Source organism: Glycine soja, chromosome 17 (assembly GCF_004193775.1).
Source record: "Glycine soja cultivar W05 chromosome 17, ASM419377v2, whole genome shotgun sequence".
Classification (NCBI taxonomy): Eukaryota; Viridiplantae; Streptophyta; class Magnoliopsida; order Fabales; family Fabaceae; genus Glycine; species Glycine soja.
Window position 1 is genome coordinate 12,154,588 of NC_041018.1, and position 14,158 is coordinate 12,168,745.

At 35.5% G+C, this 14,158-nt stretch overlaps 1 protein-coding gene across 3 annotated transcripts; it reads right to left on the reverse strand.

Moving 5' to 3' along the window:
- Positions 1-1,487: 1,487 nt before the first annotated feature.
- LOC114393391 (ATP-dependent Clp protease proteolytic subunit-related protein 4, chloroplastic-like) lies at positions 1,488-12,466 on the reverse strand. Of its 3 annotated transcripts, none has more exons than XM_028354720.1 (8): positions 12,151-12,466; positions 9,908-10,111; positions 6,009-6,064; positions 5,067-5,193; positions 4,087-4,164; positions 3,403-3,516; positions 3,226-3,333; positions 1,488-1,763 (listed from the first exon to the last, which is right to left on the reverse strand). In XM_028354720.1, the coding sequence occupies exons 1-7, from the start codon at positions 12,412-12,414 to the stop codon at positions 3,262-3,264; spliced, it is 915 nt and encodes a 304-aa protein (XP_028210521.1). In that variant the 5' UTR covers positions 12,415-12,466; the 3' UTR covers positions 1,488-1,763; positions 3,226-3,261. The 3 variants fall into 3 exon arrangements, with proteins under 3 accessions (XP_028210521.1, XP_028210522.1, XP_028210520.1); XM_028354721.1 differs by having other exon boundaries at positions 1,488-1,766; XM_028354719.1 differs by having other exon boundaries at positions 1,488-1,769.
- Positions 12,467-14,158: the final 1,692 nt, after the last annotated feature.

The following is a 14,158-nucleotide window of genomic DNA, read 5'->3' on the forward strand; positions in this document are numbered from 1 at the left end:
TTGAGAGACTTTAATTTACAGACATCAAACAATCAAACTAGTTTTAATATAATAATCATATAAATAAATAGATGAAGAAACGTATAAACAACTAGAGTGATTATTGTTCAAGATTCCATACGCATGCACTTAAATCTCTAGCAGCCACGTTGGTCGTAACGCACCCACAGATTCATTATTTGGCACGCAATGAAATCGACAAATTGTAATTGAATTACTTGGGGCTCGTTCAGGTCAAAATAAATCAGTTTAAATTGCATAAAAAGTTATAATAGTGATACTAATAATAATAGGTCCCTTTAATTCCTTTGTGCCTGCCGCCAAGTTACTAGCGATTTTATGGTTGCCAAGTAGAAACGAGAACTGCAAAGGCATCCCCTCGAGTATAGTAATTAGCAGTGTTAATCTTAGTTGGCCCTCTCTCCCATGTGAAGTTAAATTACAAAGGCTTCAATTGATCTTCTAGCATAGTTTGCATTGTTATTAAATATGCATATATCTAAATGTTAATAAGAAAATAAAATAAAATAAAATATTAGATTTATTTTAATGAAGAACATTAATGTTAGATTTATTTTTGTTTATATAAATATAGTTTACCAAAACTAAATTATTAACATAAACATTAATGGGCAAGTGTTAGTCCCCCATTGTGAAGGAGGCAACCAATCAATCACCAAAATTTGAAATCTAATGGAGTAGGTGCTTCTTAAGTCCAGCCATCCATGTGGTGGCTCCATCCTTATTACACGAAGCTGCCAAGAAAGATGATGCTGAACACGCAGTTATCTTACAATAGAGTGCTTTGAATAATTGAACTTTTTTTGTTACACCCACAATTGTTTGAATGATAGAACTTCCCTTCTTTTTTTATCTTTTGTTTGTTTTATGTGATAAGTACCCACGGGTCAAAAAAGAACTACACACGGGATATCAAAAATGGAGAGTAAAACGAGAATACGCGATATTTTAAGGAATTAAATATAAAAAAATAGCAATATTATATATTACTGGATCATTGATTCCACGCTTTGACGGTTAATAAAAGAAAACTTAATGCAAAACAAGATATTTATTTATTTATATTTTATATGATTTTACCACCCAATTAAAATCGACTGCATCTACCATTGACCGTATGAATTAACAAACACTGAAATACTCCACTTAACTGGTGATCTCAAAGCCCTGAATATGCAACTTATTTAATATTTTTAGAAAAAAAAATTACCATTATTTTGTCAAAGTTATCATATATAACTTAAAATAAGATAGTTTCTTGCAAAAGATACTTGTGGTTAAAAAAAATCTAAACTTTTACGTATCCACACTGATCTTACCATCTTATGTTAGCAAGGTGACGTGACAAGAAGCCTTAAATCGCCATTAAGTTTTTGAAAAAAAAAACTTATTTTCACATGTTTGACATATTATTCACTAAATGTGGTTTTTAGTTCGTACGAGTAATAAATTAAACAAGACTTGCCTACACTCGACCAATATCAATTCTCATACATTGCCATTAATTTGACAGAAAAACATTTTGAATTAGAATGAACCAGAATACAATAATGTGATGTGCACAACAGAAACCAATCATGTGTACAATTAGAAAACAAGTAATGGTAGATCCTTCAGCCTATATTGTTGGGGGAGGGAAATGTAGTCTACGATATTAACAATGAGACTCCAATGTCCGCTACTTGCTTGGCGCGGTTGTACAATTTGACTGCTGATCTTGATCTTCTTCCATTTCAATTGATCTACTTCTACTCATAAACAAAGAATTTATTAAGAATAGAAAAAAACTATTGAAAGAGAATAAGGAATCCGCATGACCAATTCCACACTAATTCCTGTAGTCAGGAACAATTCCATCAGAAGAAATATATCAGATCATGCTAAAACAGCCTTTGATTGGAACACTTAATATATTTATATTTAGCTCAGCACACATTTTACCATTCTTGCTAAATAGTAGAGTACTATCTTTTCTTTCACGGTTTCACCCCTCCCATCTCAAAAATAAATCAGGTCAGAAAAAGGAAACAAAGGGGAATATTGTTTTAAAAAGCAAAAAGTACAATCACTATAATGGCCATCAATATTGATAACACACTCCATCAACAGGACATGCCACTTAAATTAGATAATGCAAAAAAATACACAGCCAAGACTAACGGACCACAAATGTGCAAGTAGCATATTCCTGTGTCTCCCTTAGATCTGTCTTCAACACGTGTGGTGAAGCAAGCACCCAACTAACAAAATGAAACTAAATGAGGCCAAATACATTATACAAAGGATGCCTATTCACCAATTCAATCATAGTCTTAACTCTAATGGCTATTTGTAATGCAAATGCAAGATATAAACAAGTATACCAAACAGCCCAAGCAACAACCTTAGCATGATCATAAATGTACCCTCCTGGGATTATGATTCCCTAAAGTTCAAAAGTAACTGCACCATCATGCAGTTCAAATCCAACAGATTATATTATATCTTAAGTTTCATATTTTATCTTAATTTTTTGTTTGTCTGTTATAAAATAAAGCTTATTTATGGCTTAGATCCTTAGCAGTTATTTTCTTGACTGTAGAGATCTTGATCCCTTCAGATATATTTCTGTATAGTTTGGGGGTAGGTGAGGAAAATAATCGCATAGGCCATAATGCCATATAGACATTAAAATATGTAACCACTCCCTTCATAGCGAGAACCGGGTTATGCTTGTAGTGGAAAAGAAAAGAATAGAAACTACAGAAGTTGTGGATATTGCTGTCAATAAAAGCTTACTATTTAGATCATTAAGAGTGACAAGCTTACTGAAAGCATCATATATTCCCAAATAGGTTCAAACAAAGGGCTTTGGCACACAAACATGAAACACTAACTCATGGTTGATGCAATCATTATATCACACGAGCCATAATATCTCTGACCCATGCAATATCATGAAAAATGGATACAAATTTTTGGCTAGAAAATTACCCACTTTACAGTGACAAATACCAAAAGCTTAAAGCCAAGTGTAAATAGAAAAATTATTACCACAGGTGATTGCTTAATTAACCAATAGCTTCATGTGCATTTAATTTCTGAGTGTTTCATGATTCATGTAGGTAAAAAGGGGACCGTTACTCTTCTTCTAAGATAACATTAGATCAATTTTGAAGTTGCTGGCAACTGTTTAATACAATAATGACTCACGATGTACTTTACCTGAACTCCAAGAAAAGGGCATTTTAATTCCAACTGTCAAATAAGCCGTGCCTTTTTAAGGTCAGAAACAACTCCACGATCTTCAGTACCCCTATCATTGTATATAACCTGCAACAAGACAGTTATTTTAATTTTCAAGGCAAACAAATGACAAAAAGAAATGTCTATGGAAAGTACCTTATCTATGATGCCATACTCAACAGCTTCACTAGGGCTAAAATACTTTGGACGCTGGATATCAGCTTCAATCTGCTCAGGTGTTTTTTCCATATGCTTTGCATACAATTTAACCTTTAAAAAAGTTAAACATCGTGCATGTGAGTTGTTACAATAATCTTTCAATCAGCCTTTGTTAAAGATAATTAGTAAAACACTAAAACCTACATTCTTAAGAGTCCGTAGTAAACCAAAAGCATGCACAAATCCATTGTGAAGCCCAAATATATAACAATTCATAATCTCATATGCTTTGCAGTTGAAGGGAACCAACAAATGTTTGGCTACTGCTCAACAAACTGATATTTCAATATTTTGAAAGGACTAAAAACACAAAATAATGTGCTGGTCCACATAGCTTTACAGATAGTAATAATCAATTACTAGTTAAAAAAGAGGCACTTGGTGCCTCTATCTTTATTTTTAAAAAAGAAAAAGTAGTTAAAGAAAGTAGTGGTAGCAATTTTTTTAGAAGTGATAACAATTATATCTTGAAGGTTCATGAAGGAAATAAAAACAGTTATATATATTAAAGGGTAATTTAGGAATAAGAAATGTGTACACCAAAGGAGGTAATTGCCTTTACTAATAGTTATATATAACTAAAACTTAACTATATAAAAAAAATTAGATTGAAGTACTTACCAATTCTGTCTTCACATTATTGACTTCTCTTCTTGCAAGGTTAACATCTGTTGCTTGACCTTGAAACCTTGCAATTGGCTGCAAATTGAAAAAGCATACTACTGTTAAGAAACTTGGATAAAAGATCCCCAAAAGACTAAGTAACTGAAGCGACCATTCATGTGCTAGCACACAACAACTCAAGCTCAACTCAAGCTTTTGGGATAGTTAGGGTTTGTTTGGTTTAAGAAAATGTTTTTTATTTTCATTTTTTATTTTCACTTTGAAGTAGAAAAATGCCACCTTATTTTCAGTTTATTTCCTGTTTTCAAACGTTAGTATAGAAAACAGTAAAAACTTTTTATTGTTCTATTTTCAGAGTTTTGTATCTGAACTTTTGTGTCAGAAAGTGAGTTATGAGCCTAACTCAATCCTACAAAACCAGCTTATAAGGTGAGGACTACTCTCCACTTATATAGTTTATCTTGACACTATCTTTAATCGATGTGCAACTTCAACATGTCTCATTTTGTCCACAGCTACCTGCCATATGTGACTTTCAACACACTCCCTCTATCTAAGGGTGACCACAATTTAGGTAACTTTTCCAACACCCCCCCTCACACACAAGGCTACCTACCTAGAGCATGACAGACACAAGGACCCATCTAGGATAGGCTCTGATATCATGTCAGAAAGTGAGTTATGAGCCTAACTCAACCCTATAAAATCGACTAGTAAGGTGAAGATTGTTCCCCACTTATATAGTTTATCTCGGCACTATCTTTAGTCGATATGGGACTTCAACATGTCCCTTTTTGCCCACAGCTACCCGCCATGTGAGACTTTCAACACACTCCTATCTAGAGATGACCACAATTTAGGTGACTTTCCAACATTTTGAAAACGGGAATCAAAGTAAAAAGTAAATACAGAAAATGAAAACAAGAAATTTTTCTCAACCCAAACGATGTAACAGTAAGAAATGGTTGGGAACAAACCTGTCTTATCATTATTGTTGATGATGGCAAAGCAGAACGGTTTCCCTTTGCACCAGCAGCCAAAAGCAACGCTGCTTCTCCCCAAGCATTACCAACACAAAGAGTAAAAATAGGAGGCTTGACATACCTGTATCATAACAACTTGGCTAGATTTATAAACAGACTTTCTATGGGGAATTCTTCAAGTTGGGAAAAGACTATAGAATAAAAAGAGAATATGTGTCCTATTTGGGGGTAGGGTTGTACAGGAAAAGTAAACATGGTTGTTCCATCATACATATAAACATTTGGCATCATGTCCATTTAAAATCTAATAGATATTAACATCATGTAGTTAGCATCCAAGGGCAGAAATATTAATCCATAAGAGATAAGGAGAAGGTATGCAGTATAGCAAAACTTGGGAAAATCATTGCCAAATAAACGGGGAAACACACAACAACTTCTAAACGGGGTCAGTAATATACATAAGCTGAAATATATTAGCTCCATGAATCATGAAACACTCAATGAAAACAACAGCTTTAGAGAAAGAGTTAATTTAGAAATCTGGCAGTCAGTTTAAAACCTTCATACAATTTAGAGATCCTCAAAAGTACTCAACAAAAGTCAGCACCAGCTAGATAATCACTTTCAATGGAAAATACCTGGGTAAGGATGCATATTATAGGTACTACTACCACGCAAATTGCCACCCCACAGAGGGCCTTGTGGGTTCCTAATTATCAAAATATGAACACAGTGCCTATGTAAGCACTGCCAACAAAAGAACTTCTCCACCTTACAACCCAAAGCGTGCAATGTAAGGTGCAGCAGAGAAAATAAATAAAGACAGTTAAGATTTTTTCCATTTAATGACACCTATGTAGTATATAGTTGAAGAGCCCAACATAAGTGAGATAAAAAAAATAAATGACATGATCACACAAAGCATAGTGAAACCTCATCACGTCATAAATTGCAAAGGCCTCAGTCTCATAACCCAACTTCTCACCTCCCTGAAAGAAGGAAACAAAATTCTGTTAAACAAATGAATATTTTCATGGAGATTGTAGCACCAAAATTCTAGTATCTTATGAAAGTTATTTGCTGTTCAATAGTAGTCACACTATAGCCCAATAGTTCAGATTGATTCCTGTAGCCACCTCCTAGTAGGATAAGGCTGAATTCTTGCTGTTGTTATCGTTGTATATGATATTCTCATAAAGCTGGGTAGCTATCTGCTCATAATACAAATTCTACATTTTGATACAAAAAGAAATATAGTAACTTTTATTATTTTTATTAATTTCATTCAGCTAGGCTATTTAAAATAATTATTAAATTATCTATGCTAATATGTCTTAGGCAGAGGTTTAGCATTAGCATCATTGCATCCCCATAAAAATATTAAACTAAACCCAAAAAATGTCATGATTAGTAATAGTTTCTTGTAGTTTCAACTTTCAAAACTCATCCTTATTATTCTTTAGTTTCTAAAAGAACTAGATTGACAATTGTTGGCAACTTGGCATGGCCCTATATGATAAGATTAGATATGAACTGCAATTAAGTAGGATTGTGATTGTAATTACCGAAATTAGGGGATGGATTGTGTGCAGTTTTAATTTGTGATCTGTTTCCTTATTTCCTTGATTAGGGTAGCCTCATTAGGATCTATATATTTGTATCAATTTTCTACATTTCAGTCAACAGAAACAATTCAGTCTTTCCTCTCTTCTCTATTTTCAAGTACATGCATGTATCAAGATGGCAATTTCAACATATTATTAGCTATTAAATATTGGTCCCCTTTACTCGAAATCCTGGCTCCAACACTTTTGGCTGTCACAAAAGCTCCATAAGCCATGGTGTACATAAAAAGTGAGGCTTGGTAGATTTATAGGCTTTAGATATGCTTCATCCTCACAGGATTGAGCCTAGACTCAAGCCAACCTAGAACCCCCCCACTACCTGCCCAATGCTTGCAACCTGGTAGTACCTTAGGCTAGTTTGGACTTAGCTCAAGAGCTGCACTTTCTGTGCACTATAATCTAGTGAGAGCATGGACTAGTGCACTCATGAACACCTCTATTCACCATAACTGATAGAATATATGTTTACTGTGCATCACAATTAAAAGCAACTGCCACCAATATTGTGCTTGTCAAAATTTACATTGATATGCATTTCAGATAAATAACCAAATTTAACGATTAAGCAAGTCTTGCAATTTCTTAGCACATAGGATAACTTGAAAAAGGAAACCCCAAAAGGCATGATTTTTATTAAGGTGCACTGCACTAGGGAAGAATATACTTATTAATTCCTAAAAAATAAAATGTGTTTACACTACAAAACCAATTATATTTCTAATGAAGTTGTTAGAAACCAAGAATTGAAATGAGGAAGAAAAGAAATGATTTTATTGACTAGTAAGAAAAGAACAGAAAATAGGAGAAAAAACTCTCCTCCAAGGGTTTATCCTTCACAAAGGATTTCTCATTCAAAAAGAGCTAATGCTCAATTTACAATGACAACAAATCTGCCTCTATCCTATCCTTCTTCCCCTATTTATATCTAATAAACCCCTCTACCTAACTAACTCATTAATAGTCTAACTATCTCAACTAACTCTTCATTCTCCTTATATCCTAACAATACACTCATCCTAAAAATCAACCTTTTCCTCAAGGTTGGAATTTGAAAACCGGAATTGCACATTGAAACCTCCTCAAGTTTTCTCTGATTGTTGGAAGACATTTGCATCCCTTGTAGCTTAACTGGGAACAACCCACTGCCCCTGCATGCGGGGTTGAGTTTGGTGGCTCCGGTGGAGGTCAAGATGGGAGCAAACTCTGATTAAACTGGACCTCCATGTGTGATGCTTCAATCTCTTTCCACCTCTGCTCTTTTAACATGTCATCAGGTACACAGACATCCAACTTTAGCAATATAAATCCTACCACCCAGTTTGAATTCCAAGTTTCAGCTCCTCTTTTATGAATCTCATTTCTACAGCCCATTTGGGCATGACCCACTATGTAAAAAGTTGGACCTCCTTTGCTGAATTCCAAAACTCCCCCTTCCTCTTTCATATCCTTCAGAACTGAATCATTTACACTAACAGGGTGTCCCTCTTTGGCGCCCCACTATGGGGGACCAACTGTGAACCCATTGGCCACTTCATGCAAACTCAGGTCCGGTGGCTTCGGTGGTGGTGGGGATGAGGGTGGAATCCGTATAACTTGAATCATCATGACTATCTTTGTTCCTCCCTTCTGCCTTGGCTCCATTGTCGAGTTGTCATCCATAGACATAACAAAATTTAATGCTAAAGGTTCACCCAACAAGTTGACATTCCAAGATTCCAACACCATTGATGTTCCAACAACTTCATGAATTATTTTTGTTTCATCATAACAATTTTTTTATGGAAATCTGAACCTTGAAAACAATGTGGCTTGGTTGCATCACCAGCTTTGACTTCCTTCTTGATCAAATTTGTAATTGGGTTATCAAAAAAATCATCTTCGCAGCCCACATTCATCACTCTATTTTCCTTGTGCTTCTCCCTCTTTATCGATGGATCAACTTCTTCCTCCATAATCTTTTCAGTCTTTGTTTCTCGCTAATTTTGCTTCATCATTTTTGGTTTCTTCTCCACCACAAAGGGTGTGGTTCTTGATCACTGAACATTCTTTACTTCTATTTTCTGATTTCAAGAACTGCAATGGGTCACTGTCACACTCAAAACTCTTACCCTTTAAATCAGTTCCCCCTTCTATGCTTCTATCAAAGCAGGGTAGTTCCACCTTTCTTGTCCAAGAACTAGCCTTTGCTTCACTGAATTCTGAGTCACTTCCCTCCATGTTATTTTTGTCTTGTTGAGAGGCATAGGATTCAATTTCTCCGTTCAATATCTTGTGCAACATGTGTTTCAGCTCTAAAATGTTGGTCCTCTCTTTCAAGAAGTCTCCCTTTTTTTTATGTGGGTTTCTACCTCAATTTGCTTTTCTTGCTTCAAGATACTCAATCTGTCAAAGATGTGATTACCATAGCAATCTCCGAATCTTTTGATCAAAGCTATGGAAAATGACTATCAATCTGAATCTGGGTTGTTTTGGCTCCGAATGTAGAACTAATGAGTCACAGCACCCTCCATGCTCATGAATGCATATTGCAGCTTATGAAACGAAGGAATTTCTTGTACCTCAAAGAATTTTTTAGCCCTAGCAATCCAAACAATTGGGTCTGTCCCCATGAACACTGGCAGCTCCACCTTCTTAGCCCAAATTTGCACTTCCTCCATCTCTAACACTGGCTCTGCCTCTGCCTCGAAGATCCGGCAGGTCAGACCAATTTTTAGGAACCAAGAATTGAAATGAGAAAGAAAAGAAAGGATTTTATTGACTAATAAGAAAAGAACAGAAAATAGGAGAAAAACTCTCTTCCAAGGGCTTCCCCTTCACAGAGGATTTCTCCTTCACAAAGAGCTAATGCTCAATTCACAATGACAACAAATTTGTCTCTCTCCTATCCTTCTTCCCTTATTTATATCTAATAAACCCCTCTAACTAACTCATTAATAGTCTAACTATCTTAACTAATTTGATATGTCACATCTACTTCAATATCACTCCTCTAATCCACACACTCCCCAGCCCCCTACATCTTCATATTCTATTCCCTCTTAAACCATGTCATTCTACATCAAGCGACTCCTGCTATGTGCACTTCAGTAATAAGGTAAATGCTTTAAAATTAAATAAATCAGTTGTCAACGCACATCAAACTATGAGAAAGTATTTCTGATGGAGAAGACAAATCCTAGGCTAAATACATAGAGAAAGGTTACTCACCTTAGTTGTCCCAGTGGAGTTTATGTATAGGTAAATAGGCTTATCATCATCTTCATATTGAAGGTAAAGAAATTCAGCTAGTATCAACTCAGTAACAGATGGAACAAGAGACATGCCCAAATAAACAATTCGATTTTTGTATAAGTAAGAAGCTAAGTCCGGTGGAGGTTGCTCCCATGCACTTCCTCGTTGAAAAGGAATAACCTATCCAAAGACAAAAAAAAAAAGAACAACAAACCTGCATAAATATTATTTATAGCATATATTGTTCTGCAATGTGCCATAAATATTGTGAGAAATGCCAGTAAACTCTATTTTTGGTTGAAATTTATTGAAAAGTACAAGTTTTGGTGGGTCTCACTTCTTAAAGAATCTCTCTTAATTTTGTAGTTATCAACAAATTTTAACCAATAGTAAAATGTGCATTAGTAAAAGTGTGTTGCTTTCACTCCTCAAATATTGTACATTACAAGTGATACCACTTACTCAGTTTATATATATATATATATATATATCATGCACAAAGAACTTTACACCTTAAGGAACCAAGCAAGTTACAGAACGTTAGTTCAAGACACTGCACAGAAATGACCACATAAAACTTCTAATACAACATACAACAGAGATCTACATAGTACATACATCAGTCTCTTTTCAACAAAAGAAACACAAAAACTAACAGGAAATTAGAAGAAAAACAAAAAAGAACAAGGACATGAGCTCTATACACATGGCATCAAACAAAGACAGATAAAATAAAATAAAAAGAGGCTCCCTGCCCTCTCCACATACCTACCAAAAAGACTCTGAATAAACTGTCCAGTGTCCACTGACTACCAAAGAGAATCCATCAATAAAAATCCTATCCCTTATCAAGTAGACAAGTATGAGGACAAAGTGACAAAGAAATCTAAAAAGGTGTGCAAGGCAAGTTACCGGAATGGATCATTGCCTCTTGGCACCTTAGGAATGTCTTTTCTAGTTCAGGCAAAGCATGCCTCTATCATCTTACTAGTAGCCTAGCCATCTAACTTGCTATCCACTATGATAAATGGGGGTAAAGTAAGCTGAATGTGGCAAGAATTACTAGTTGTCAATCTTTGGGATTCTTAGCATCAAGTAGTTTAGGGTTTTTCATTTTGTAAATTGAACATCATAATCTTGACTTGTTGTATGAACATTGTGCTTGCAGAATGAGTAGTTTATTTCTATAGAAAATCGATGGAAAAAAAGTCGAATATTTTACTGTTTTATTTTGATGATGTTAAAATTTTCTTTGGTAAGGTGAACATGCTTTTTATGGGCCTCTGATCCTTCAGGGATTAAGGTGGCATTTGGTAAACATGCTAGAACAAGACAGAACATAACATGAGTTCTATTTAATGTTTAGTTTCAAAAATGTAGAACATGTGGTTAAAAATGGTTGGCTACCCTTTGTTTGTTTGTTTGTTTGGAGAGGAAGAAATAGGGTGGAGAGGAAAGACATAGGTGGGAAATAAAAAAAGTATGGGATCCACAAGTTATTTTCACTCTATATCTCACCTATCTCCATTCACCTATTTCCGTTCACCTATATATCTCTTACCTATTTCTTCCCAATTTCTCTTAAACCAAACTCATTTAATTGTCACTCTATTTCTTACCTATTTCCATTCACCTTCCCTATTTTCATCTATCCTATTTCTCACCTAATATGATCGTCTATCCCAATAAATATTTTCTAGTTCTGCTTCCGAGAGAAAGCTATTTTTGATCAAGTTTGTCGTCCCAGCTTACAACTTCGTTTTGTTAGGTGTGCTTATGATGATTGACCTCAAGGACTCATTGATACATTTCAAATCCCTGATTTGTAACTGCAAACTCTATTCGAAAATGCCCTTAGCCATCACCAAAACCTACTCACCTCTTCTTCAATCACCATCAAAGTCAAATTCAACACCTCTATACCATGTTTCGAATTGTATAAATTCCACATACAGCAACATTTTCTGCTCTAGCAAAACGAAAACTATAAACCCTACGACCTCATACGCGTGATCAGTGACAAATTAAGCGTTGAAACCGATAAATTCACACTCGAAACTATCACAGCACGCACAGACAAGTTGTGAATATTCACGCCTAATCAGATTCTGAACTATTACAGCATTCGCGTCAAGTCTCCAATCTCTTATCCAATTCGAAACAAGCACCGAAAACGCGAATGCGAAACGCGCTGATAAAAGAAGTTGAAAAGGCCGTACCATGGTAACGACGCCTCGTTTAGCGTTGGAGCCAAGAAACGACGCCGGATTGAGGGAGGAGGGACGGAGCTTGTGGCCGGAGAAAGGGCTAGACGCGCTGCAGATTCCGGCGTAAGGAGCGACGAAGCTGGTAGAGAGAGAGGTCCTGACGGGGGAGGTGGAGGTGTTCATGCATCTGATTGGGGTTACAGTTCGAGATGAAGAGGGCAATGCCAGCATGGGCTTGTTGAGTGCGAAGCTAGAAGCTGCTGTAGCAACCTCCATGGTGTGACTGGGGTGAGTGAGACACTGCGTGAGAGGAGAAGAAAATGGAGATGCGATGAAGGCGCACGGCTTTTAAATGGATGGCCTTGGGTTGGGCTTATTGGACTACGGCCCAGTTAGATTGTTTTGTTGGGAACACCCCCAACTGCAAGGCAATTGTTTCGTGCACTCAAATCCAGAGTGTAATTTACATTTTGGATTGCATTCCGAAAGGTTAATCCATAAAATTATATTCTGAATTATGTTTTTTCGGAAGTTTAAGAGGTGCAGGAAGTAAATGCAGAAGTGTATGAAACAATTGTCCAATTGCAAACATCCTTCACCCCTTTCCTTGTTCTTTACTCTCTACTTTTTCACCCCCTTGGCCCATTACAGTTGACGAAGGACCATGTAGGCAAGCATTGAAGTCTCTCAAGCATGCAAGTAAGGTTATCCACATGCCTATGGATGAGAGTGATAGAAGGTATGTCAAGGAGTCAGGGTTGGATCCTCTCACATGCACACAATAGGGCATAACAAATAAGGTTATAGTGTTTGTTTTTATTGAGCAATGATATAGAGACATCGGCTAATTTTACCTTCCTATAGGAGAAATGGCCATCACACTAGATGATGTGTCAAGTCTTTGACACATTCTTGTCACTAGAAAGTTATTTTCTTACCTTTCCAATTCACACAATGAGGTCATTGTCATATTAACAACATGATCAGAGTCAATTCCATGGAGGCGATGTCAAGTACAAATAAGGGCTCACACAAGAAACTTGTACGAGTAGCACTCAGTGAGAAGAGAGACAGTTTATGCCATGCATGCTAACATTCTACATCTTGTTGGTTGCACAATGTTCATAGGATAAGAGCTCATATTGTGGGTTAGTCTACTACTTGTCATTGTTTCAAGATCTTAGTACATGTTTTTGATATGCCTAGGGTGTTACATTTTTGTCTTGTGTTTCATGTATAAATATTATATATTATATTGTTATGTAATTCTAGATTTTTAGTTTTACAATAATTATTTATGTTAATGTTCTATGTAAGCATGGTTGTATGAGAAGTTTTCGATTGTCGATTATGAGGTATTTTAAAAAGGATGAAAACATTATTCTATCATAGTTTTATTCTAGAGACCAATCAAGTCCATCAACATAGGTTACACAACTATTTAAAATGCTAAATGCTATTACAATAAACATTTATGTTAATGTTCTATGCAAGCATGGGCGTATGAGAAGTTTTCGATTGTCGATTATGAGGTAGTTTAAAAAGGATGAAAACATTATTCTATCATAGTTTTATTCTAGAGACCAATCAAGTCCATCAACATAGGTTACACAACTATTTAAAATGCAAAATTCTATTAAAGATGAATTTTTCCATGCGGTACTTTGTGACTCGACATGGTATCTATGTAGGACACTGAAGTGTACCACTTCAATATCCTACATGGATGTCATGTGACCTCGACTAATTAAATTTTTTTGTTAACAAAAGGTAAGAGCTAACATGACAATGAAAACTCTTGACAAATTAGAATTTTCTAGGTGTTGGCTATCCTATTTTGATAAAACATTTCATAAAAATCATTTTGGTAATTTTTTTTTTGTAAAAGTGAACCCCTTTTATCAATTAGCCAAATATAGAGTGGTGCTAAAGAAGTGAAACATGTTATAAATGTTTTGTAGAAAGAAGAGAAGCAAAGTGTTGTTTATAGTTGAATAACAAGCAACAAATGATTCATCTT

Bases quoted from the DNA above. Each gene is read 5' to 3' on its own strand.
- LOC114393391 (XM_028354720.1), bottom strand. From the start codon at position 12,414: ATGGAGGTTGCTACAGCAGCTTCTAGCTTCGCACTCAACAAGCCCATG. The intron at 10,112-12,150 runs GTACGGCCTTTT...GTCTTTGGATAG, and splicing joins AACGAGGCGTCGTTACCATG to GTTATTCCTTTTCAACGAGG. The intron at 4,165-5,066 runs GTTTGTTCCCAA...TTCAATTTGCAG, and splicing joins CAACAATAATGATAAGACAG to CCAATTGCAAGGTTTCAAGG.